The 27832-nt window shown below is 43.6% G+C and overlaps 1 protein-coding gene across 1 annotated transcript; it reads left to right on the forward strand.

Annotated features, from left to right (window-relative positions):
- LOC117058748 (deleted in malignant brain tumors 1 protein-like) lies at nucleotides 1-27821 on the forward strand. Its single transcript, XM_033170093.1, has 13 exons — nucleotides 1-204; nucleotides 8827-9177; nucleotides 13744-14049; nucleotides 15887-16201; nucleotides 16503-16808; nucleotides 19086-19400; nucleotides 20479-20784; nucleotides 22274-22588; nucleotides 23209-23523; nucleotides 24961-25290; nucleotides 25852-26175; nucleotides 26267-26398; nucleotides 26891-27821. The coding sequence occupies exons 1-13, from the start codon at nucleotides 111-113 to the stop codon at nucleotides 27052-27054; spliced, it is 3573 nt and encodes a 1190-aa protein (XP_033025984.1). The 5' UTR covers nucleotides 1-110; the 3' UTR covers nucleotides 27055-27821.
- Nucleotides 27822-27832: the final 11 nt, after the last annotated feature.

Here is a 27832-nt window from a genome sequence, read left to right on the forward strand (position 1 = left end):
ATTGACCTGTGTGCGTATCTCATCAGGACAAGCTGCAGCCCAACGTTCAGGATCTGAGCACTCCATTCAAGTGAGAAACCTCCTCTCACCTAGCTGAGTTCCTAGGACCTATGGCTGCCTGCACTCTCCCCTTTTCGGGGAACTCTCTAGGAAGATGGCTTGGACAGGTGGCAATGGTCCTTATTCTCTTGGTATCTCTTTGGGGTGAGTTGAGCCTTCTCATCTCTTTTAAGTTGCATATTAGCAAATGGGTGCCTGCAACTCTTTCTGTCACTGCTGCTGTTCCACCATCAGTGCCTACAAAATCCCACTGCTTGGTTGTTATAGATCCCACTAGACCAGAATTGGATAGAACATGGTTGCAAGGGGAATGATGACCCACTGGGCTAATTCTGGTGGACCATATGGTGCCTGCTAGTTGCTGTAGCTCTTGGAAAGAAAGATTGAGTAGGTAGCTTTTTGTCTGAACCAACAAACCTGATAGGGTGAGAAGAAGTTGGATTGTGGTCTACCTTTGGCTGGTCTGGTGTCTGATAGTTACAGGGGTTCTTGCAAAGAATGCTTGACTTGATGAATGAAGCTTTTTGTACTTAAGCACAAATCAATACTCTGGATCAGTGTTTTTCAACCACTGTTCCGCGGCACACTAGTGTGCCGCGAGATGTTGCCTGGTGTGCCGTGGGAAAAATTGAAAAATTACTTTATATATAGTCAATATAGGCACAGAGTTAATTTTTTAACATTTTCTAATGGTGGTGTGCCTCGTGATTTTTTTCATGAAACAAGTGTGCCTTTGCCCAAAAAAGGTTGAAAAACACTGCTCTGGATTCAGGAGCACTTAGTTATACCCAACTATTAAGAGATCTTGCGTATATAATCTGGCTTTTTGCAATGCATTGGTAGACTGCAAAGGCTCGATCATCACAGTATATATATATATAAAAATCAACCATGTAAATCTAAAGTCAGCCCTCTCCAGGTTTAGTCTTGGTCTTATTTCAGGATAAGTGAAAAACAAACTGATGGGTATCTGAGAATGTGCGGAGTGTTCTCACCACTAATTAACTTTCTCTCCTGTAGGATTCAGATAGAGCCTTCATTAAGTGCTGCTGCTAGAAACGGAAAACTAGGACATGTTCATTTTATCTCCAGTTGTTATAGAAAGGGAGACTGTAGATTAGTATGAGGAAAAGTAACTTGTGCGTTCCTTCTTAAGTGGGGGAAGAAGGAGAGGTAGACCAAATATGCTAGCCATGTAAGTCTATCATAGGGTGGCTACATGTCCTTACAGAGGACATTCTTCTCTTTGAAGAGCTGCCAGAAGACAGCTCTTGATCTGAAGGTGTCCTCTATCTAAACGGTCACCCAATGCAGGTTTGGTTTGAAATTAAAGAACCATGGAAGAGCAGCATTTAGTATCTGAACAGAGTGCTTTAATTGTGCAAATCAATTTTCCTAGCCTAAACCAAGTGATTTCTCAATCCAACCCATTTCGCAATCCAGCCAGAAACATTATCAGAGAAAACATTTCCCAAATTAGGATTTGGTCAACAGATGACACAGTTTACTAGTGAAACAAATATTCAGGTTTCCAATTTTATTTGCACATTTCTTGGAGAGTTCTAGATCAAGAAGTTTACAAATTTTCTAAATAAATCAATTTGCTAGTATGTGATTGAATCCCACTCCAAAGCACTAGCAGTGTCCTTATTGTGTAGGATAGGTTTTCAAATCTTTAAGCCTGGGTTTTACAGACAATTAACAAAAAAGGGTCTACTTGAGAAACAATGAAAAATTCACAGTAGCCTGAAGTCTGCAATGGATGCAATTAAAGCTAGTAATCTCCTAAACCCATATTCATCCAGCTAATCACTTTTAGCCTCTTTCCTCTTCCAGTTGTTAAGTGACCAAATTCCAAACACCACGAGCTTTCATTTCTTGCTATTCTCAATTCCTATCCACTTAAACTAACATTTCCTGCTTCAAGCAATCTCCTCCTCACTCTACTCCAAATAACACTCCCTTCAAATATCCCCAATGTATTTTAGAAATATGCTCCTCAAATGTCTTTTTAGCATAGTTATTGTGTGCTTGCATTTATTTTGCAAAAGTTTTTTTTCTTCATTTTCTGAGATTTAGCCTCTCAATCAATCAATCAATTATTGTGTTAGACTAAAAGCCATTGCAAATTCAATTACAGATCCAGCAAGTCACTTAAAACCTGTTAAAAGAAATCCAGAGATATACATTCATTTTGTTGTTCAGTCGTTCAGTCGTGTCCGACTCTTCGGACCAGAGCACGCCAGGCACCCCTATCCTCCACTGCTTCCCACAGTTTGGCCAAACTCATGCCAGTTGCTTCGAGAACACTGTCCAACCATCTCATCTTCTGTCGTCCCCTTCTCCTTGTACATTCATTTACAATAAGTCAAATTAATGAATCGCCTGCACCATCTACAGCATTGTCTTTTTCCCAGGCAGGCACATTATGAGAGCAGCAAAATAACCAGACTGTACAACAGTGATGGGATAATAATAATAATAATAATAATTTATTATTTATACCCCGCCCATCTGGCCGGGTCTCCCCAGCCACTCTGGGCGGCCTCCAACAAATACCAAAATACAATACAAGTCACAGTTTAAAAACTTCCCTAAACAGGCCAAATCTTTATTGACAGAGCAGGCAAGGAAAGGGATGGCATGGCATTGGTCTCAGGATCAGTTCATCATTCCACAAGCCCCATGTTGATGGAATGGATCCGCTGGGTTTGGATCACTACAAACCTGTACGATGGGAATCATCCAGTGTTGAAACTTGCTGTGGTGCAAGTCAACCAAGCAAGTTCTCACTGGGGGACCAGGGTGCAGATTCTAATACTGAACCCACGCTTGGGTTTGCCATGGTCAATTCTCCCCTCAGGTCCCTTATGGGGGTCCCCCTATACAATGTCGATCCTGACCAATGCCATTTCTGCCCTCATACAATGTTATTCCACCTAACAAAGAAAAACCATAATTTCACTGAGGGGAAAGGTGAAAAAACCAACCCCAGCCAAGTGTCAATCAGTTTGAGAGAGAAAAAGTTCCTTTCCGGCCCAGTCAACCAGTGACTCAAAATTGCTCAGTGAAGGCTCTAACCTGAGGGTGGACAGATAGGAAGCTCTGAAAGCAAAATGGCTGTGAGCTCCAGCGGAAGCAGCCTTATATATGCTTTGCCCTCCCCTCTTCAGCAAGGGCTCATGGGACAGCTTTTTCCCATGAGCCCATCACACAGAGAAGATACTGTGCAAAACCTTGCCCAATGGGGTATATAATGGGCGAGATTTTCTACCTCACCTACCCCACAAATGGAAAATCTTAAATGGATTTAGCCTCTCCCCAGACCAACCATCTGTGTCTGGTCAAGCGTTCTGACAAAGCGATGTTCCAGACATTGGCGAACTATGTCTCACATGGTAAAGCATCAGAAGACTTCCAGTAATGGGCTATAACAAATCTGTCAGCCACTAGTGGCATTTAGACTGGGTTTCTGGGACACTTGCTGGGATAGAAATAAGAAACACCACACAATCAGAATGGAATCAGATCAGGCCACAACTTTATTGACTACAGATGAAAAGGTTTAGCATAGACAATGGGTAACCATTTACTTCTGGCCAGCCTGCCGGAAATGACATCAAGGGTCAACCCAGCAGCGGGGATTCCTATGACTTACATCAAATAGTGGGATCCCCACAGGGGAGCACGGTGGCCCAAGCCCCTGACTGGACATATGGACAGAAGCAACTCCTTCCCAGATCCCTTTAACGGGATAGCCTTGTTCAGGTGGGGGAGGCAGAAGCTACAACCTCCCCTCCATCCAAGACTAAGGCCGCCCAATGCCTAAACCACCAAAGTTGCGACGATTGCTATGAGATAGGCAAAACCCTTCAGACCAGTGCAAATTTGGCTGATGGGCGAATTCCAACCTGGCCCTGAATACAGCAGCCAGCATTGCCATAGCAAGACCAAAGCTGTTGGAAAGTACTGTTGGGTTGGTTGATCCAGCAAGGGGAACCAGGTGTCAAGACTGGCACAAGGCACCTTAAATCTCCAGGGAGCAGACTTGAGGGAAACCTAACCACTCTGTCAGGACATTCCCCAAGGGCAGTCATACAGGGAGGACCCAGATAAAACTGGGATCATTGCCAGAGGGAGGGTTAAAAAAAACCAAACAATCCGGAGGAGCAGGGCTACCCAGGAACTATGTTGAGGACTCCAAACTTAAAGGTACAAATCCAGATCCTCCAGAGGAAGAGGTTCTCAGGGCCAGAAACAATTGTACACCTGCAACTGTTTTCTAAAAGGGAGTGGAAGGCTCCAGGGGACAGCGCTGGTGTAGAGAAGAGCAATCAACTCTTGTCCCCTTATGCAAGGTGGGGAAGAGGGCGCTCACCATTGCACTAAAGCTTTCTGGGTTTGCTACTAGTGTACTAATAATGTTAGCAGGGTTTCAGAGCAAGGTCTCTCATAGATCAAATCAGCCAGTGAGCTATGCTCATCTTTTTCTAGTTTTGTGCTTCATGAGAAAATGTCCTTTGTCCAGAGATTATGAAATCTGAGGCTTGCTCAATGTTTCAGAGAACCATCTATTTTGTTCGAAAAAGAACAATGCTGATAGTGCAAAGTTTTTTGAGATGTTGCTGGGTTTGTTTGTCTTTTTTTAGGGGGGGGGGAAACCATAGTCATAGGAACACAAATGTAAGTTGGTAATAATTATTCCTACTTTGAAATGGTATGGGCCCACTTGGGCTGTAAGCTTATAAACCAATCTTGCTTACCACAGAAGAGGTTAGGAAATTCAATATAAAGAGAGATTCCTAAGGAACTGAGATTATTTTCAAACCTTTGGAATAATTAAGTTGATTGTTCATTATTCTAATTTGATGTCTATCCATATGTTGCTATCTCATTTAGGGAGATGTCCTTTGTTGAAAGATAGCTGAGGGGCCATAGGACAGTATGGACTTGCCTTGCCATGGGTGGGCAGTGGCCAGAGGCCTTCTCAGAGTGGTGGAGGAAAGCTCTGTTGGTGCTTTTCTATGCATGTAGAACCAGAAATGGGAGCAGGACAGAACAGGCCATGAATCTGCCTTCCCTCTCCAGACTGACCCTAGACAGGTTGTGAAAAGATGCCAGACCTAGAGCTGTTGCTGTGAAATCCCTCCAATTGTCATCAGTGGGAGGAATTTTTGAGAATGGACAGAAAAGAGCAGAAAAGGCTGCCTCCTCACACACCACCTGGTGTTAGCCATTGCAACTGGTGTGAGCCATTGCAACTCTGGGTGTTGTGGTGGTCCTGCAGTAATTTTTTCCCCCAGCCAGGAAGCTGGTTGGATTGCTCTGCCCATTGATCAACCTATTGGGGGACACACACATCCTGATTTTCCTTATTTAAACTCTGCATTTTTTTCAAGATGTCTGTATTTGCCAATATTTATCCATAGCATCCTCATATTTGTCATCTTTCAATATTTTAAAGCTAAAGAGAGATTGAAAATCAAGAAGTAGGCAGACAATTGAAGGAAAGAACTCAACCAAAGAGTAAAACTTAGTTGACTACCACCCCATGACTTTGCAGATTTTTTTTGGTTTTTTTTTTTGCAGTTTGGACTATATATGTGTGTGATTGGCAGGTGCACATATTGGCTAAAACCCATTACAGTACAGTGGTACCTCAGTTTTCGAACGTCTCTGTTGACAAACATTTGAGAACTTGAATGCCGTAAACCCGGAAGTGCGTGCTTCGGTTTTCGAACACTTTTCAGAAGTCAAACATGCCACACAGCTTCTATATTGAGTTTTCCATAAGAAAATGCTTCCGGAAGTAATTGCTTTGGTTTTTGAACGTTTTTGAACTCGGACGGTCTTCCGGAACGGATTATGTTCAAAAACCGAGGTATCACTGCAAGCCAAGGCAGCCTGAGGGAAACCTGCCATAACCACTGCTGGGAGGCAAGCTGAGGAGAAGACAGAAAAATAAGAGGGAAGGTGGTTCTACCACCACACATGGAAGGGGGCTAGGCAGGCAGGATTCACCTGTGAGGGGTGAGAGCAAGTGAACAGGTGGGTGAGCTGAGGCAGCCTCTGGGGAACTTGCCGTGGCTGTTGCTGCATTGGGAGCTAAGATGAAGGTAGGGTCAGAAAGGCTGAAGTGTCCACATCAGAAAGGGGGCTAGGCAGGCAGCAATTCTCTTGGATAAAAAATACCTCCGCTGCACAGAAACTGCTTCCCAAGATGGGCCTCACCTGTTCCCCCCCTCCATAGCACTTCAATTATATATCATCGTGTGTATGTGTGTGTGTACAAATTGGACTTCAGAATAGAAGTAAAAGTGTGTGTGTGTGTGTGTGTGTGTGAGAGAGAGAGAGAGAGAGAGAGAGAGAGAGAGAGAGAGAGAGAGAGAAATGCAAATGTATGCATGTGTGCCTGGGATGGGGAAATGCACATTCAGTGTGTAATTCTGGAGGAGAGAAACGAAGAGGAGGGGGTATGCATGCATGTTTGTCTGAGAAGGAGGAAGAGATGTAGTGTGGGTGTGGGTGGGTGGGTGGGTGTAAGAGAGCTAGAAAGTTTAAGGGGAAGTAGTGTACTAAGAGAGAATTCCTTGAATATGGGAAGGAAAGCATACCATGTTGTTGTTGTTCAGTCGTTCAGTCGTGTCCGACTCTTCGTGACCCCATGGACCAGAGCACGCCAGGCACGCCTATCCTTCACTGCCTCTTGCAGTTTGGCCAAACTCATGTTAGTAGCTTCGAGAACACTGTCCAACCATCTCATCCTCTGTCGTCCCCTTCTCCTTGTGCCCTCCATCTTTCCCAACATCAGGGTCTTTTCTAGGGAGTGACAGCAGAAAGCAGGGGGGAAGTGGGGTGTACCAAGGTTACAAAATCACAGTGGGAAGGGCTAGTGGGTCTGTACCAAATGGGATTTTTTTTTGGGGGGGGGGTGTCCCAAGTAGGGAAATAAAAATAAGTGGTATACCAATTGTGAATCGCCCAGTAGGGGAGGGAAGGAGAGGGAGAGGGAGAGGAGGAGAAGGAAGAAGAGGAGGAGGAGTAAATGTAGCGTACAAAGGATATTAGGCATGGAGTAGTGGAAAAAAACAGTGGGGCAGGGAAAATCATGCTGGACATGTTCAGAGGAGCCTCTTAAGCAAAATCGCATACAAAAAGTGTGTGTATTATGAAAAATTTGCACTGAAATGCTGGTGAATTTACATGCCTTTTTGTTTTGTTTTTGTTTTTTGTTTTTTTTTAAATCAGTGTGAGGTGGAAAAGTGGAGGAGTGAATTTAAGATTAGAAAAATGAGAAACAGGGAGTAACTGAAATTAACAGATTTGCCTGTCGCTACTGGAAAAAGTAGATAATGGCAATAGTGTGGACAAACGCCAAATGTTTATGTTCTGCGCTTTGGAAACGAATACTGTGACCTCTGCTGATGTCAGAGTGTAACTGTCAAAGTTCGGAGCCTTGTGCTGTTAATATGTTGCAAGGCTCTTTAGCAGCAGCTGCTTGTTGACAGTTTATCAACGGGGGGGGGGGCAGAGCGAGAATCTTGGATCAGGTGGAATTAATTTTGATTGGTCTGGGAAACAACAGACTCCGATTAGTTTTGGTCCATGAACATAGGACAGTTAACTGTCAATTGGAAGAAATGGTGTCAGTTGAGAAAATCAGTTTATGAGGGACATGGGAGGTGAAAATCAGAGAAAACTGAGTTGGATATCTGAGGCCTGAGTATTAAGCTATTCCTCCCTGGTGCCAAAACATCATCATCATCATCATCATCATCATTATTGAATTTCATTTATGAAAAGACTGAGAAAAGAAGAAAGGAAAAAAGCAAGTGAATAGAAAAAAAATATTGTTACAATACCATTCCTTAATATACAGATGTATATGTTCCTATTATCTTAATACACATATCAATAACTCAGTATATTCTGTGTAAACTCATTCTAGATGTCATTGTATTTATCCAAAGAAAGCTGTCAATATATGAATCGTGCAAAAACTTCACTTTGTTGGTGAAGGTCAGCTAAAGTCAGCTAAGTTAAGGGGGGAAGGCCATTTCATTTTCCTGATGTTTCCTTACCTAATATTTTTCATGTAATGTGCGATCTTCCACATGATATAAAAGCTGCTTCTGCAAACCCAGCGGAAGTTCTATGTTCATTGCTTCCAGGGGGGAAAAATATCCATTTGCAACCCAGTTGACCCCCAAAAATCATGGGATAAAATTTGGGGCAGTATTCTGAGCACACAGTTCTTTCCCACCGTTTTCAGGGGTGAATCGCAGAGAAACAGAAGCACACATGTGTCACACGCCACCCACTGGTGAGAATGAAATTTAGTGCAACATGGTATAATGATCAAAAAGACATCTTTCCAGTGTAAAAGGAATGTTGTAGAATGGGACAGAAGCACTAGCATAATAACCAGGGAATAATCCTCAGGTCTGAAGGCTGAGAGACAGAAAGAGAAGCTCAGCTCAGCTAGGTTAAAAGAAAGAGAGATATAAACAATAAAATACATAAAATAAAACCATTGCTATTCATCTCATTGCATAGTAACACTCCTTCTGCCAGCCAACATCTCACTACTGCTACAACACCTTATTTATTTTGAAGCAGTAGAAAAGGTATAACTAACTGAAGGGAAATATATTTTGGAGCACGATCTGGATCATTTGACTGGGAAATTAAAATTAAAGTTAAAGTTAAAGTCAATTTAAAATTAATTAAAATGGCTAATCCACTTTCTGAAACTTGTGTACCTAGGTAGTGGAGCTTGGAGTTCACTTCTTGGAGAACCAGCCGAAGCTGAGATCAGGTTGGTGAATGGTTCGAGTCGCTGCAGTGGGAGAGTCGAGGTGCTCCATAATGGAGAGTGGGGCACTGTTTGTGATGACAGCTGGGGCATCGAGGAAGCCAGAGTAGTATGTCGGCAACTGGGCTGTGCAGCTGCAATATCAGCCCACCGTGAAGCATATTTTGGAAGAGGAGTTGGTCGCATCTGGCTAGATGAACTCAGATGTACAGGGACAGAATCAGGCCTCAGTCAATGCCCAGCAAGGGCTTGGGGAGACAATGACTGCCATCACGGAGAAGATGCTGGCGTTATTTGCTCAGGTAGGTTATTCAGCAAGGTAAACACATGTCCTTGATCTGATGTGCATCCCTACATGCCCATGGAGGTGTGAATTTCAAAATTTGTGTTCTAGAGTCACAGCACATCATGGGGATGTTGCAGTGAAATGCAGGATAGCAATCAATGCAGAGTCCAATCTGGGTAAAAAAGTAGAATTGCATTTATTGTTACAAAATCAAAATGCGGTTAATGAGTGTGATTAAATTGAAAGCTGCCTGAGACCTTTCTCATCATGCAGCTATAGGGATAGGATGCATGGTCTGTACACCCCTGAGCACAGGCACCATCTTTGATTTAAACCATGTATTTTGTAATCTAGACGTATATTTTTGCCTTGAATCAAGTCTGCAGCTTTATGTAAGTAAACAATAATTTTATATTGTTACATTACAGACTTCTGTGTTGATATTTTATTTTGTTGTTGTTCAGTCGTTCAGTCGTGTCCGACTCTTCGTGACCCCATGGACCAGAGCACGCCAGGCACACCTATCCTTCACTGCCTCTCGCAGTTTGGCCAAACTCATGTTAGTAGCTTCAAGAACACTGTCCAACCATCTCATCCTCTGTCGTCCCCTTCTCCTTGTGCCCTCCATCTTTCCCAACATCAGGGTCTTTTCCAGGGAGTCTTCTCTTCTCATGAGGTGGCCAAAGTACTGGAGCCTCAACTTCAGGATCTGTCCTTCTAGTGAGCACTCGGGGCTGATTTCTTTGAGAATGGATAGGTTTGATCTTCTTGCAGTCCATGGGACTCTCAAGAGTCTCCTCCAGCACCATAATTCAAAAGCATCAATTCTTCGGCGATCAGCCTTCTTTATGGTCCAGCTCTCACTTCCGTACATTACTACTGGGAAAACCATAGCTTTAACTATACGGACCTTTGTCGGCAAGGTGATGTCTTTGCTTTTTAAGATGCTGTCTAGGTTTGTCATTGCTTTTCTCCCAAGAAGCAGGCGTCTTCTAATTTCGTGACTGTTGTCACCATCTGCAGTGATCGTGGAACCCAAAAAAGTGAAATCTCTCACTGCTTCCATTTCTTCCCCTTCTATTTGCCAGGAGGTGATGGGACCAGTGGCCATGATCTTAGTTTTTTTGATGTTGAGCTTCAGACCATATTTTGCCCTCTCCTCTTTCACCCTCATTAAAAGGTTCTTTAATTCCTCCTCACTTTCTGCCATCAAGGTAGTGTCATCAGCATATCTGAGGTTGTTGATATTTTTTCCGGCAATCTTAATTCCAGTTTGGGATTCATCCAGTCCAGCCTTTCGCATGATGAATTCTGCATATAAGTTAAATAAGCAGGGAGACAATATACAGCCTTGTCGTACTCCTTTCCCAATTTTGAACCAATCAGTTGTTCCATATCCAGTTCTAACTGTAGCTTCTTGTCCCACATAGAGATTTCTCAGGAGACAAATTAGGTGGTCCGGCACTCCCATTTCTTTAAGAACTTGCCATAGTTTGTTGTGGTCGACACAGTCAAAAGCTTTTGCGTAGTCAATGAAGCAGAAGTAGATGTTTTTCTGGAACTCTCTAGCTTTCTCCATAATCCATCGCATGTTTGCAATTTGGTCTCTGGTTCCTCTGCCCCTTCGAAATCCAGCTTGCACTTCTGGGAGTTCTCGGTCCACATACTGCTTAAGCCTGCCTTGTAGAATTTTAAGCATAACCTTGCTAGCGTGTGAAATGAGTGCAATTGTGCGGTAGTTAGAGCATTCTTTGCCACTGCCCTTCTTTGGGATTGGGATGTAGACTGATCTTCTCCAATCCTCTGGCCACTGCTGAGTTTTCCAAACTTGCTGGCATATTGAGTGTAGCACCTTAACAGCATCATCTTTTAAAATTTTAAATAGTTCAGCTGGAATATCATCACTTCCACTGGCCTTGTTGTTAGCGAGGCTTTCTAAGGCCCATTTGACTTCACTCTCCAGGATGTCTGGCTCAAGGTCAGCAACCACATTACCTGGGGTGTATGAGACCTCCATATCTTTCTGGTATAATTCCTCTGTGTATTCTTGCCACCTCTTCTTGATGTCTTCTGCTTCTGTTAGGTCCTTTCCACTTTTGTCCTTAATTGTGGTAATCTTTGTACGAAATCTTCCTTTCATATCTCCAATTTTCTTGAACAAATCTCTGGTTTTTCCCATTCTGTTATTTTCCTCTATTTCTTTGCATTGCTCGTTTAGAAAGGCCCTCTTGTCTCTCCTTGCTATTCTTTGGAAATCTGCATTCAATTTCCTGTATCTTTCACGATCTCCCTCGCATTTTGCTTGCCTTCTCTCCCCCGCTATTTGTAAGGCCTCATTGGACAGCCACTTTGCTTTCTTGCATTTCTTTTTCATTGGGATGGTTTTCGTTGCTGTCTCCTGTATAATGTTACGAGCCTCCAACCACAGTTCTTCAGGCACTCTATCCACCAAATCTAAATCCTTAAACCTGTTCTTCACTTCAACTGTGTATTCATAAGGAATTTTATTTAGATTGTATCTTACTGGCCCAGTGGTTTTTCCTACTTTCTTCAGTTTAAGCTGGAATTTTGCTATAAGAAGCTGATGATCTGAGCCACAGTCAGCTCCAGGTCTTGTTTTTGCTGACTGTATAGAGCTTCTCCATCTTTGGCTGCAGAGAATATAATCAATCTGATTTCGATGTTGCCCATCTGGTGATGTCCATGTGTAGAGTCGTCTCTTGTGTTGTTGGAAAAGAGTGTTTGTGATGACCAGCTTGTTCTCTTGACAGAACTCTATTAGCCTTTGCCCTGCTTCATTTTGAACTCCAAGGCCAAACTTGCCAGTTGTTCCTTTTATCTCTTGACTCCCTACTTTAGCATTCCAATCCCCTATAATGAGAAGAACATCCTTCTTTGGTGTCATTTCTATAAGGTGTTGTAAATCTTCATAGAATTGATCAATTTCAGTTTCTTCAGCACTGGTAGTTGGTGCATAAACTTGGATTACTGTGATGTTAAAAGGTCTGCCTTGGATTCGTATCGAGATCATTCTATCATTTTTGAAATTGCATCCCAGTACAGCTTTCGCCACTCTTTTGTTGACTATGAGGGCCACTCCATTTCTTTTACGGGATTCCTGCCCACAGTAGTAGATATGATAGTCATCTGAACTGAATTCGCCCATTCCCGTCCATTTTAGTTCACTGATGCCTAGGATGTCAATGTTTATTCTTGCCATCTCATTTTTTACCACATCCAGCTTTCCAAGGTTCATGGTTCTTACATTCCAGGTTCCTATGCAATACTTTTCTTTACAGCATTGGACTTTCCTTTCGCTTCCAGGCATATCAGCAACTGAGCGTCCTTTCGGCTTTGGCCCAGCCGCTTCATCAGCTCTGGATCTACTTGTACTTGTCCTCCGCTCTTCCCCAGTAGCATGTTGGACGCCTTCTGACCTGAGGGGCTCATCTTCCAGCGTCATATCTTTTATATGCCTGTTGTCTTTGTCCATGGAATTTTCTTGGCAGGGATACTGGAGTGGCTTGCCAGTTCCTTCTCCAGGTGGATCACGTTTGGTCCAAACTCTCCACTATGACCTGTCCATCTTGACCTGTCCATAGCTTCCCTGAGTAATTCAAGCCCCTTCGCCACGACAAGGCAGTGATCCATGAAGGGGGATATTTTATTTATAGAGGGATAAATAAAGGGAAAAAACACAGACTCCCAAAGGTATCCTGGATAATTTTAGAAAGCTGCACAGCTTTGTCCCAAGTTTCCATGTTAATGCTCCAAAGGGTGATATATATATATTTAACTCTGCTAAACCAGATGCTAATCTTACTCAAGTGAGTAAGAGGAAGAATAATAAATAAATCATATATCCTATCCTACCTTCCAAATCCATCCCAACACATGAAGCCATTGATTCCACCCCACCCCCTTAGTCATACCGGTAAGGTGGTGAGGGTGGTTACTGTTTTTGCCTTCAAAATGTAAATAGAGCTGGAGGAGAAAGTCAAAAGTGTGACACTTTCCCACTTCCTCTTTCAGCTCTGTGTGCTTTTCAAGGCTCAGATTAATTCTAATGAGTCTCATTTTTATCCAGACCCCTTGGAAAGTGAGGTGTGCATGCATCCTCTCTCTCTCTCTCTCTCTCTCTCTCTCTCTCTCTCTCTCTCTCGGGCTCTGGTCTGGGGAGGGTGGAAAGAAGTGATGAGAGAGGGGGAGTCGCACCCACAGCATTCATTCAATATAACAAATTTGCCATGGACCTAGAAAGGTTGATAACCCTTGAGTTACTTCATGGAGGGGATATGTCAGTCAGGGGTGATTAAAAAATGGCAGATAGAAACCAAACAGCGGTGTCCACTGGTGATGCTATGTCTCTAGAACTCCAGGAACACACCAAAGAAAATGGATTCCATCAGCACCCCATGTTCAACATGCACAAGGAATCTGATGGGCTACTGACAAAGGTGAAATAATGAAAGCATCATTGGTGATTTAAAATGTTGTTGTTGTTGTTTTAAAAAAAAACCACTCCAGAACTTAAAGGCCTGCTACTTTAATGTTTTCCTTTTTCTCCTTTCTTTCTAAACAGAGGTGAGACTGGTGGGTGGTTCGTCTCCATGTACTGGCAGGGTCGAGATGCTTCATAACCAGAGATGGGGAACAGTGTGTGACAATGGATGGGACTTAGCTGATGCCCATGTTGCATGCCGGGAAGTGGGTTGTGGAGCTGCTCTAAAAGCAACACTTGCAGCTAAATTTGGACAGGGATCTGGCCCCATCTGGATGGATCAAGTGAACTGCACAGGGGATGAAGACAGTCTAAGGAAATGTCCACCAAAAATGTTGACAGAACATAGCTGTGCCCATAGCAAGGATGCTGGTGTGGAGTGTGAAGGTAATAATCTATGGACTTGTACAACTAAGGAACTATGAAAATTAAAAATAATAATCACATACTCTGTCCCCCAGCCTGGAGAATATATATTTCAGCTACTCATTTAACCATGGGAAAGTAGTGCCTAGTCTAGAACTAGCAGCTAAATGACATATAACCTTAACAGCATCAGGAACCCAATTTGGAGTGAGACCATAATATGGGTTAATAATAATAATAATAATAATAATAATAATAATAATAATAATAATAATAATAATTTATTTATACCCTGCCCATCTGGCTGGATTTCCCCAGCCACTCTGGGCAGCTTCCAACAGAACATTAAAATGCAATAATCTATTAAACATTAAAAGCCTCCCTAAACAGGGCTGCCATCAGATGTCTTCTAAAAGTCTGGTAGTTGTTTTTCTCTTTGACATCTGGTGAGAGGGTGTTCCACAGGGCGGGTGCCACTACCAAGAAGGCCCTCTGCCTAGTTCCCTGTAACTTGGCTTCTCGTAGTGAGGGAACCAGCGCTGGACCTCAGTGTCCGGGTAGATCGATGGGGGTGGAGACGCTCCTTCAGGTATAGGTTGTGGTAAAGGTAAAGGTAAAGGGACCCATGACCACTAGGTCCAGTCGCGGACGAGTAGGAGAGCTTTAATATTCAGATGTTTGAGGCCCCTGTGCTATGAATTGCTTTGCAAAAGAAGGAGGAGGAGGAGGAGGAAGGAAGGAAGGAAGAAAGGAAGAAAGGGAAAAAAGAGGGAGAGGAAGTTCCATTCAATGGGGCCTCCCCCACTATACACACACACACACACACACACACACACACATTAATCTGCAATACTAATTGTTGGAGAAAACCTTTAAATCCTGTATGCCATGAAGTTTGGGCGAAGTACTCTTGGGTGAAAGAACCCCAACAGAGATGTAACATGGCAAAACATGTAGCAAAGTAAAGCATGTAAAACCCTTTAAAAGGTGTCCCTCCAAGTGAATTCCAAAGATGACCTGCTTGAAAGCTTCTTCCAAAGTTTCCTACTAATCCTGTCGTAGAAAAAATCAAACATGTTTTTAAAGCTATGAATTGGTTTACTTACAAACCTTCCTTAGGTCACACTCATGTGCTTTTCCATACAGCAGTCAGATACTTGCACTGGCAGTAAAATGTAGCTTGGGTAGAAAATGGTAAAAGCTCCTAAACTATTGGCATAGGGAAATGCTAATTTCGGACTCCATTCTGGTCTGAAACAAAAGAGGCTGGTGAAAGCCATGCAGCTAAGCTGAAGCAATCAGCTCATATGTCCTCACACACCAAAAACACTGGTAGACTGAAGGAAACTAAGACTTAATTGTCCATTTTATCCCAAGGCAAGGGGAAGTGACATAGCTAAGTCTGGCTTTAACTTCTTTGTGCATTAATTAGACTCAAGCATTTGGTTATATGAGGCTGGTTATTCCGCACTCAGTACAGGCTTGCTCCTCAAATCTAAATGGGTACCAGAATGAAGGGCAAAGGGTGGCTTGCCTGTCTTAATTAGCTTTTTACACTTGCTGATTCCAGGAAATTAGTTTCTAGTACACCACTTAATTCACACAGGTCTGGCTTAACACTCCAAGCATTGATTAAATGCCAACATATACTAGATCCAGGAATTTAGGGGAATACAGCACTCACAAACTCTAGCACCCACAAACTCCTAACACTGTGCATATCTGTAGGCATCCCAGAGAATCAAAATAAGATTGTGGTAGTAGCGGAGGACAGGGAATTGATGGAAACACAGTTATGCATGAAACTAACTAAAAAAAAAAATTGTCCATTATTTCTCAATGTTTTCCTCCTTCTCAGAACCCCCTGAACTCAGATTAATAAATGGCCCCAATCACTGTTCTGGGAGAGTTGAGATCCTGCACGATAAACTCTGGGGGACCATATGTGATGATGATTGGGACCTTGATGACGCTGTGGTCGTGTGTAATTATCTCGGCTGTGGAACTCCTATATCAGCCCCACGAGGTTCTCGTTTTGGAGCAGGAACTGGTCCCATCTGGCTGGATGGTGTTAACTGTACAGGATCAGAGACTGCCATCAGCAAATGCCAAGCAAAAGACTGGGGGGTGCATGATTGCACCCATACAGAAGATGCCGGTGTTGTATGCGCAGGTAAGGCAGACTTTCCCCCAATCAGAAATGAAGCAAAGAGCATGGCAGGATATTATTGTTCAACTATTTTGTATTAGTGGATAATCCTGGCCAATAAGAATCCAAACAAGTCTGTACTTCACAGAATGGAATCCTAGAGTGGGGAGGGGTCTCTTGTAAGTCATCTAGTACAATCCCATGCTTACTTCCCCCCACCCCAAGGTATTTCAGTGATATTCTCCACCTATTCTTGTGACAGGGTGCTCAAGGAATTCTCTGCAGGATTACTTTTTTGGTGTTTTAACTCTTTTTGTCCCATCAGAGCTCCGCCTAGTGGATGGCACAAGTCGCTGCTCAGGGCGGGTCGAGGTGTATCACAACAAGCAGTGGGGAACAATTTGTGGTTCTGATTGGGATATGAATGATGCCCACGTCGTGTGCAGGGAACTGGACTGTGGACAACCTGTAACAGTGGCAGGCAGCGCACAGTTTGGCCAAGGATCTGGTACTATCTGGCTAGACAGAGTTAACTGCACAGGAAAAGAAGCAGCTCTGAGTGAATGCCAAAAAAGACCCTGGGGAGAGCATACCTGTGACCACAGCAGGGACGCAAGTGTGGAGTGCTCAGGTAATTTTGCACTATGTGATGTAATCAGTCAAAGCAGTGCAAGTCCTAGAGAACAAGTTCAAATCCACTCTTCATTACAATCAAGTACTCTACCAAGGCAAATTATCTAGATGGAAGCTCTGAAGGAAGTAGGTTGTGGCCTTTAAAAAAATGGCAGAAGTGTTTGGCAATCACCCTGAAAGACAACACAAATATTTAAAATAGTGCCAGTTCCACCAAAAGCAACTGCAAACCAGCTTCTTTCCACCTTCCTACTAGCCAAGGGCAAGGACTAGCTAGACTGAAACTTCCATAATTGTTTTCTTCAGTCTTTGTCCTAGAAGAGGTGTCTGACAGAACAATAGCTCATAGCAGCAAACCATTAAAAACCATCCAGCATCTTCTAGTCTTCAGTGTCCACTGTAGAAGTTTCTTTCCAGCCACTAGCAAAATGAAAGCCTTAAAATGTAGCACTCTTCAAGTCAAGGGTGAGGAACCTTCAGCCCATGGGCTTAATTGGGCCTGCTAGGCCTCCCCACTTGGTTGAACCAACCATGCCCACCTGTCCTACACCTGATTTCATATATGACATCAGGTGCCAGGTAGGTTCAGTTCAACCTGGTTCAGTTGAAAAAGTGTTTTCAGATAGCACCTGCAGAGCCCTATAGAAAGTGCTCTTCAAGGGGTGTCACAATAATTATTATCAATTAAATTTGTTGGTCACTTTTTCTTGCCCAAGGCAACTCAAAGCAACTTACAACCAAACAACACCGCCCCGCCCCCCCATTCATTAATCCCAAGGTGGGGAATACATTTAAAACATCCCAGCCACTTCTAACCGACCACAGATACAGTGGTACCTTTCGTTGCGAACAGGATCCATTCCGGAGCCCCGTTCGCAACCTGAAAGGTCTGTAACCTGAAGCACTGCATCTGTGCATGTGCATGGTGCAATTCAGTGCTTCTGCGCATGCACGTGATGTCATTTTGTGTGTCTGCACATGCGCGAATTGCCGAACCTGGAAGTAACCCGTTCCGGTACTTCCGGGTTTGACGCGTTCGTATCCCATGACGAACGCAACCTGAAGCAATCGTAACCAGAGGTACGACTGTAGTTTGAAGCCAAAGGCCAAGTGATAGACTAGAGGAAAGGTTTTGGCCGCAATGATGACGACGACAACAACAACAATAATTTTGTTTATTTATACACCACCTATCTGGCTGGGTTACCCGGCCACTCTGGGTAGCTTTCAACACCTATAAAAACATAATAAAATATCAAACATTAAAAGCTTCCTGATGCAGGGCTGCCTTCAGATATCTTCTAAATATTGTGTAGTTCTTTATCTCCTTAACATCTGATGGAGGGTGTTACAAATGGTGGGCGCTACTACCGAGAAGGCCCTCTGCCTGGTTCCCTGTAACTTCACTTATCGCAGTGAGGGAACTACCAGAAAGCCCTTAGAGCTGAATATCAGTGTCCAGGCTGAACGATGTGGGTGTAGATGCTCCTTCGGGTATACAGGGCCAAAGCCGCTTGGGGCTTTAAAGGTCAGCACCAACACTTTGAATCATACTCAGAAATGTACTGGGAGCCAGTGTAGATATATAATGATGGTGCTAGGAAACCCTTCCACAAGACTGCCAAGGTCTTCACAAAGTCCAGCAATCAGCTATTGTCAGGTCTTGCAAAGGAAAGACCCTTGCAAAGCCCCCTGCAAGTCCCAGCGATTAGCTGATTGTTGGTTCGTTTCCCATCTGTCAAACTTAGACTGCAGAGGATGGGGGAGATAATGAGCTGGGCGACCAACCAGATAAAAGTCCTTTTTGCTAATAGCTGATAAAGCATCTGCAGTGAACAGAACGTTCCATATATTAACAACCCTTTAAGAAGTCACATGGAGAGGAGCCAATATGAAGATATAACAGCTTGCCTAAGGCTACCACTTAGCTACTACACATAAGTCTGGGGAAAATCAGCCAATCTTTTCCAGTTGAGCCTAGACACCAGCTGTTTGAACCACTATTTGTCCTTTTGGAGACAAACAATAGGGGTTCCGATTTCCAGAAGCCAACCAGCCAGGCTAAAGACACAGTTGTAAAGGAGAGAACCTCTTGTTTACATAGTCACAGAGATGACCAGACCCATGTACTGCACCTGCATTGCTTTCACAATGATCAGTTACACACTTGAGTAACTTCAGTATTACTGGATGGATTGCCACAAATGGGAACAAAGGCAAGGGAGGTTGGGGAACTGGAAGGTGGAAAAAATAACCATGCCTTTGACTTTTTCAGACCCCCATGAGATCAGACTGGTGAATGGTACAAGTCGCTGTTCTGGGAGAGTTGAGGTGCTCCACAACCAGCAGTGGGGGACAGTGTGTGATGATGGCTGGGATCTGAACAGTGCCCTAGTCGTGTGCAAGGAACTTGGCTGTGGAGTAGCCTTGGGGGCTCCCCGAGGAGCTCAGTTTGGAAGAGGTGAAGGCAACATCTGGCTGGATGATGTCAAATGTAAAGGGACAGAAGCTGCCCTCAGAGACTGCCGCCTCAAAGCCTGGGGAGAACATAATTGCAACCATGGAGAAGATGCTGGTGCTGTGTGCTCAGGTAATGGGAGACCACTAGGTAGCAACATACTATGGCCTTAGAAAGTGGCTAAAAGTTGAATGAGCTGTTTTGTCAACAGTGGGTTTCTCCAGAGCTCTACTACTGCTAATAATTATAGAAGAGGAACAATCTTCAATGGATCTTTCTCCCTTTCTTCTTTCCTTCCTTCCTTCCTTTCCACATCCCTCATTAGATAGACTCAACAGGACACCTTGCTAATTTCATCCACCCCTTTCAACTTCATCTGTTTATTTTTATTTTTATGGATACATACACAATCTGTTTTCTGAGCACATGTTCCACAGAAGAAGTTCACAACATAAGTAAACAAGCTCGCTATTTCAGCACTCTAGAAATCAGCTAATATTTTGTTCATGTTTCTTTTTTTCTCTGTTTTATATTCAACAACTACACAGAAAGTTGTCCAGTTTCCAAACAAGGAAGAGGAGCACTCTGTTTGAGACATAACCAAATGATACATTAAAATTAGGGATGGGTAATCTTTTTTCTCTCAAGGCCATATTCCCATGGGAGTAACCTGCCAGGGTCTGCATGCAGCAGTGGGTAGAACCAAAATGGGCCGGGTTTCACAACATTGTAGGATTGCATAACTGCCCTTCTCTCCCTCTCTCTCCCTCTGTGCCACCCCATATCTATGGGCTGAGTTAAATTAGGCCAAGAACCACAAGTTCCCTACCCCTGCAATAAATGCATGGTCATATTTCTTTAAAACAGAGGAGGAATAGAACCAGCTGTGAAAGGCCAGTCCAGATTAGGGCTGTCTGAGGGGGTTTCAACTCTTTCCTCCATTGTGTTTTCCTTATGAAAATTACCTCCCCACTGTTACCCCCACCTTGGGAGGGTGTAAATGGCCATTTCTGAGGCAAACATCAGCATTCATTGAGGGAAATGGCATGGGGAACAGCTTCTCGTGGGAAGAAAGATGACTTGATGCATTCATGTCCTTTGTGAGATGAGGTGCAGCCTCCTTAGCTATTAGACATAAGATGTTCAAGAACCTTGCCAATAATGTCTTGGCTTAATGAGTGGTGTCCTTCAATGTTTTATTTCCCATCAGAACTCAGGCTGGTGAATGGCTCAAGTCGTTGCTCAGGAAGAGTGGAGATCTTCCACAATCATCAGTGGGGCACTGTGTGTGATGATCGCTGGGGCCTTAAGCAGGCTGAGGTCATCTGCAAAGAGTTGGGCTGTGGCGTCGCTTTGAAAGCTCGTACAAAAGCTGCATTTGGACAGGGAACAGGGCCCATCTGGTTGGATGATGTGAACTGTCAAGGAACAGAAACAGCCCTCAGTGAGTGCCCAGCAAGCCCTTGGGGGATCAATAACTGCAATCATGGAGAAGATGCTGGTGTTGAGTGTGCAGGTAAATTATATTCCATGCTTAATGGTTTGGAACATACATGTTCCTATTACATAAACCTGAGTCCCTTTTGCATGAAACTTTGGATACCTTGCACTGCAGGCCACTGTCTTCCAAGCTGGGGTTGGCTGGGATGCAGGACCAAGTCTTCTTATTTGCCTAGACTGTGTATAGTGGAGAAGGACTAGCAGCAGGGAAACATGGCTCTAGCACTTTAGAGCAGGAGTGGTGAGCACCAGGGAAACTGAAATACTTTCTTTGATCTGGCGACTGAATGATAACTAGGCTTTCAAGTTTTACCATGGTTTGAACTTTATTCACATAGAGAAAGACTGAAAATGAGGTAAATAAGCAAAGGATACTTTTTTTCGCTTTGAAGGACTTTGTCCTTCATGCTGCCTGTTTAAATGGTAACCATTCTTTGCAAGATTCTTTGCATTTCTAATTTAAAGCTAAAAGTTGTTAAAACTCAACTTATTTTACAAGTTGAACCTATGTAATTAGAAGTGAGCATTACTGAGTTCAATTTGTAGGTAACTATACATAGGAGTGACGTCGTGTCATATGGCAAATCAGGGATGTGATTCCAAATTTCCGCCAGCCGAATTCCAGCTTAACCACTACACCATCCACTGCCAGCTTCCTGTTTTATGACCGTCTGCTGACTCTCATAAGCTGGGTATTGTGCTATGTACTGCTGGTCTATCTCCCACTTAAGTTTGAGAAATTCCCCGGAAGGCATTTTGCAGGAGATAATCAGCTGGAACAGGAAAGGAGAATACTGTGTACAACATCTGTGCTTAAATAACTCCACTGGTCACCAATACAGTATGTCACCAGGCCACATTGAAGGTCTTGCTGTTAGTATAGAAAGCCCAGAACAAACTGGGATCAGGTTACCTCAGGGAGCATCCTGCTTTGTATATCCCAGATACTTCAATCCTTGGAAGAGGTACTCATAGTAGTGTCATAAGTTCCCATGGTTCATCTTATGTCTACTAAGAGCAGGGACTTTAGTGTGAAGGCACCAGTCCTTTGAAATGTGCTTCCAGTGAACATCAGGTAAGCTCCTATAGTTTTGGCATTTAGGAATCTGCTTAAAACTCATCTGTTCACCCAAGCTCTCCTTGAGGGGTGATGAGCCATGTTGATGCATCAGTTCTGATCTACTGATGGGTAATGTGTTTTGTACTTGTCTAAAATATACTTTTATTGTTACTTGATGCTGTTTACCACCACAATGGATCCCCCCACTCCCACAATGTGGGCAGCATAGGAATTTTGCAAATAAATAAAAAGAACTAAATGTATTTATTGGCAAACAGTTTTGGCAAAACCTTTATTTGTCAGAGTAATGGATAGCACCGGCCTCAGTCTAGATGAGATTAGGTATAACCAATACTAGCATGAGTAAAATAGAACATCATCTTTCTTGGGACTCTTGAAATATCTGTGGCTTTGTGTTTCCATGTTATAACTTTTACCATTCCAGATCCAGTGGAGCTGAGGCTGGTCAATGGCAGTCATCGGTGTTCTGGGAGGGTGGAAGTGTTTCATCTCAACCAATATGGAACTGTGTGCGATGACAGCTGGGACCTAAATGAAGCCGTCGTTGTGTGTAGGTACCTTGATTGTGGATCAGCCATAGCTGCCCCCCGTGGAGCTCAGTTTGGGCGAGGAGTCGATCCCATCTGGTTGGATGATGTCGAATGTACAGGAACAGAAACTTCTCTCACTGTTTGCAAGGCCAAGCCTTTGGGAACCAATGACTGTAACCACGGAGAAGATGCTGGTGTTGTATGTTCAGGTAATCTGCTCTGGTGCAGTATCCTACAGAAAAAGGAGGCAGTGACAAGGCAAGCGGGTCATTCCTAGCTCCATAAATCCTCTCAAGGATTCCTGATCTTCACAGCAATCCCTGATTTGAGCCATTCTTTTAAAACACCGAACCACTGTCCTACATCTTCCTTACAAAGTCACCTCCTGGTGATGGTGGCTCCTTGCTTGAGATAAGGAGATTATCTGACTCATCTACCATGAACAGAACTTAATTTTTGCATGCCACCCTTTGTTTCGCAAACAAGAGGTATTTGATTGTATGTTTTAATTACACATACCAGCAGCAGAGTACTAAAACAAGTCCGAGCTCATAGTGGCAGCAGAGTAATGCAGTTTGTCATCTACAAAGTGAAATGGGATCAACTGACAAGTCTGTTATTTGTTTCCCCTACAATCTGAAGCTGACTGCATGTTCATGATGGGGAACAATAATCAAATCCTGCTCATTTCTGCCAGCTGTTTAGGACAGCCCAGGATGGAAAGGGAAACAATTCATCCAAGTCCTGACATTGGTTTGTTATTTTTTTAGAGCCACTTGGAGTTGTTCTCTGTGGAGTTAATCATTTGACCCTCCTGTTTTATTCTTAGATGATCTCAGACTAGTAAATGGCACAAATCGCTGCAGTGGGAGAATCGAGTTCCGGCCGCCCCACAGTGATCAGTGGGGAACTGTTTGTGACCGTACATGGGATTTGCAAGATGCTGAAGTCATCTGCAGGCAATTGGGCTGCGGAAAGGCTTCAGCAGCCCCAGGCAGAGCTCATTTCGGACGTGGATCAGGATCCATCTGGTTGGATAATGTGAACTGTAAAGGCACAGAAGATGCCATCCAAGAGTGCAGCACAAATACCCAGGGGAACAATAACTGTAATCATGACCAAGATGCGGGAGTTGTTTGTTCAGGTAACCTGCTATGGCCACCTTGTTGTTTCCAAAATGGGAGTTGGGAATGACATGCCCAGGGATGGGGTGAAGAGATGGGGGGAAATTCTCTGTTGGATGTGATGGAGGAGCAGAGGGACTATTTGCAGAAGGCACTGTGACTTCCTTCCCCCGCACACACACATTTCCCTCCCCCCATCTTCTTTTTAGGGGGGCAGGCCCCCTCAATATTCAGAGGACCCCACGTGCAATGCCAGGACATCATGCGATGTCATGCAACACAACATTAGGACACCACATTGCTAGGGAACATTTTTCAGCCTGAGAGGCACAATCTCTTCTGCAAAGATTAGTTTCTACATGCACCTTGCTGTCCTTCCTCTATCTAGGTAAGCAAGAACTCAAAGACATATTGTAGTCAGGCAAAAACAGTGAGGGGTGTGGCCTGGTAGGGCTGTATTAAGACATCCTGAGGCCCTACTATATTCCAAGTTTAAGAGGCTGCATAGCATTATCAAAAATGTGTGTTAGTCTAACAGAATTGACAATAGAAACTGTCCTTTCTATTTGGTGCTTCTCTGGGAGGAATCACAGATTATAAATTTAACAAAATGAACAATAAGGCTTTATATTTGCATATACTGGTACATAGATGAGGATGCAAGTAAAAACTAGCAATCAGACTAAAACATAGATCTTGCAATAAGCCTGTTGTGGTCTGCACTTGACCTGAACCAGAGCTCACCTGCCACTGGCGCTGTTTGACAACAGATGACCTAATGAAATTTCGATATAAATTAATAGTTGCTGCAACTGCTTTGCAGCACCTAAACCTGCGGACAGCATGGATTTATAAACACAATATAGAAAATGACAAATAACTGAGTAGCCTTTAAGTATATTGTTGTTATGTCAGTATAATGTCTGTTTCAGAGCCTGTTTTATTTTTTAACCAATTGTGTATAAAGTGAAATTCAACACAGACACCCCTTCATATTTGGAGGGATGATCAGAGCCCCAAAATAATAACTTACTTAGTTTGTGCACTGTGGCCTGGGGAGATGGATACTTCTGAGGCCCAGATAGAGAGATTTGGAGACTTCTGGTCTTGCAGGGAGAATGTCACAAAGAGACATGTGCTAAGATGTGGAATGAAGGGTGCACAATTTCAGCTCGCCTAAGGTCAGATAGCAGACTTGGGACAGCAGCCGTGTCTTTTCCCCTCCTGCTTTGAAATTGCTTTCACTGAGCTTCTTGCTTTCCTTGTTTTTCCCTTGGTCATGAGGTTCTTTGTGTTCCCCATTGAAGTGATGGGCCTGCATTTTAATTTTCAGAGCTTGGCAGTTGCTGCAGATAAACTCTTATGCTCACAGTCCCCCAGCCCTAGTGTGGATTGGGAACCTTCCAGCCACATCCTTACATTTGTACTGATATCTGTTCATATTGGGTTCTCTATAGAGTCATCCACCATCAATGTGGTTAACATCAGACTAGAAGATGGCCCAAACTCCTGTTCTGGGAGAGTTGAAGTCATGCACCAGCAGCAGTGGGGAACAGTGTGTGATGACGGATGGGGCCTTCCGGATGCCAGCGTTGTGTGTAAGCAGCTGGGATGCGGCATTGCTTTGGAAGCCCTACATGGGGCACACTTTGGACGAGGCCCTGGCCCTGTCTGGCTGGATGATGTGAACTGTACAGGCACGGAAACATCCCTGAGAGACTGCCGGGGACGTTCCGTAGGAGAACATGACTGTGATCACTCGGAGGATGCTAGCGTGGTGTGCTCAGGTAACTCTTTCAGGGCATATAGCACACATATAAATCCTTAACTTGGAATGAAACTCCAACTTTGAAGAAACAAAATAAAAACAGCTTCAGAAAGCTGCAATTGTGTGCAGAATATTATCATTTAGTTTGTTGCACTATTTATAAGAGTATCTCCATACTGCCATATCATAAACTATCAGTGCAAACAATTAAATATAAAACAGGAGGAGGAAATTCTGTAGTGAGCAATGCAACATTTGTAAGCTTCTTTACATAATATCTCATATTTTGGCTAATATTATTTGAACTCCAATTAACATTCAACTTTTTGTGTTAACTGGACTGATCTTCCCTAAAGCATAATCAGTAAGTTTAAATGTTTTTTTTTTCTAAAATTGTGTTTAAAAGGAGATATGACCAACATAACAGTTTTGCAAACTCAAAAAATTATCTGTAACTTAGACAAAGTGCTGAAATGGCATTGATGTGGGTGCCAGGGAAGCCTTTCTGGGCAGACTGTTGCACAAGGTGCATCACCTCTGCAGGGAACAACCTGTGACTTCCTCCTCTTTCTTCCTCCAGGTCCTATGCAAGTGCGATTGGCTAATGGCCCCCATTCCTGTGAAGGGCGAGTGGAACTGAATCAAAATGGCACTTGGGTCTCTGTGGGTGACTCTGGATGGGGTCTTAAAGAAGCCAAGGTGATATGCCGGCAACTGGGTTGTGGTGAAGCATTGTCAGCACCGACGGGAAACCAATATGGCAACGCTGTTGGTCCAGCCTTTCTGAATGAAGTGCAATGTATTGGAGAAGAAGCATCAGTCACCGAATGCTATGCCGCCCCCACAGGCCCCCATAAGTGCATCTGCAACTCCTACGCTGGAGCAGTGTGCAAGGGACATGCAGGTACTTCTGTGATCCAGCCCATTCTTAAAGAACACTTTAAGAGGTTTAGGGGAGCAAATCTGACAATTTTTACTGTCTGCTTCCTTCACAGCCTCTTCTACAGCCACTGCAGTGATCCTGAGTCTCTTGGCTGCTGCTCTGCTCATAGGTGCTGCTGCTCTGCTCTACCTGAGGAAAAGGAGAGGGAAATCAATTTGGGTTAACCCTTTAGCTGGGAGAGGAGGTAAGAATGTGCCAAGCAATTCTCCAGCCTAGCTCCACCTGATTGGCAATCCCAGGGCTAGTCTGCACTGATGTTTTTGCAGAAAGTAACCTGTGCAGTTCCCACCTGATAACCATCTCCTGCCCTGAATAGCTCACCTCTTCCAGGTTTTGTTTCACTTTCAGTGCACAAGTTATAAAATAGTGTCTCTGGAGTGTATCCCAAATGCTGCATACAAGAACAAGAATTCCGCATTATATACATTTATTTAAATTCAGTACAGTCATACCTTGGAAGCCAAACGCCTTGGCTCCCGAACAAATCAGCTCCTGAACGATCGAAACCCGGAAATGAGTGTTCCGGTTTTCAAATGATTTTGGGAAGCCGAATGTCCGGCTGTAGTTCCTGTGGTTCTAATAAGAAGAGAGCGCAATGGAATATAGTGGGATTTTGGTGACTTGAGGTCACTTGTCTGGGAGCCCAATCAATTCACTTTTTTTTGTTTTGTTGCAGAAGCATTTATGGAAAACATCACTGTTGGATCGGATATGGTCAATGGCATTCGAGAGATGTATACCCGGGGTAGAGAGCAAATTGCATCTGAAGGTGACTCTGATGGTGACACCATCCACCTGGTGAAAAATACTTCTGACTCAGCCACAGATGATGCCAACTGAGAGACAGAGAGCAGGCGATGGTTCATATGCTTGTGAGAGATAAGTTTCATTCTGGAAGATTTGTTCTTCCTTCTGCCATCCCCTTGCAGAAGGACATATCCTTCCCACCAGCTCTTGTGCCATCACCACAAATGTTCAGAGACTTGGTGTGTTTTGCTGGGATCCCTAGAAATATTAAGATATCCTGATTTCTGGGAGTAAGGGACATTAGGAAGGGACAGGAGACAACAAAGCAGAAGACCTAAGACATATCAATGGTGCCAAAGCTAGGGGAGTGGGGAGGTTGTAGAAAGTTTGTTTCAAAACTTTGCCTTTCTTGTCATTAACCTTGCTTTAACCATTATAGCACATACTGATCACATAGTAAATAGTAAGACCCAGGAACTGGGCCTCCTGCTGCTATTCTAATGCATTTGCAAGAATTGTTTCAGTACAATTTTCCTATTGGGAAAGGGGTCAGATTCTGACAAGTCTCTTTACAACATGAAAAGTAAGGTGATACAGTCCTTGCATGAGGACTGTACCACTTTGTTGATCATATGCCTTAATTGCCATTTCCTCCCACCATCCAAGTGCTAACCAGAACCAACTCAGCTTAGCTTCCATGTTTTTATGGGGCAGCACAGCCTTAATTTCCTTGCTTTTATCTAACCCGTAGTAAATTGGCCAGTTGTTCAATGAGGGAAATTGTTCAATTACATGTGCTGTTCCAGATGAGTTAAATTTTGGATTTGCCTGTTTATTAAACATTGATACTAGACTTAAAAGTTTGTCTTGT

This window comes from Lacerta agilis, chromosome 14 (assembly GCF_009819535.1).
Source record: "Lacerta agilis isolate rLacAgi1 chromosome 14, rLacAgi1.pri, whole genome shotgun sequence".
NCBI lineage: Eukaryota > Metazoa > Chordata > Lepidosauria > Squamata > Lacertidae > Lacerta > Lacerta agilis.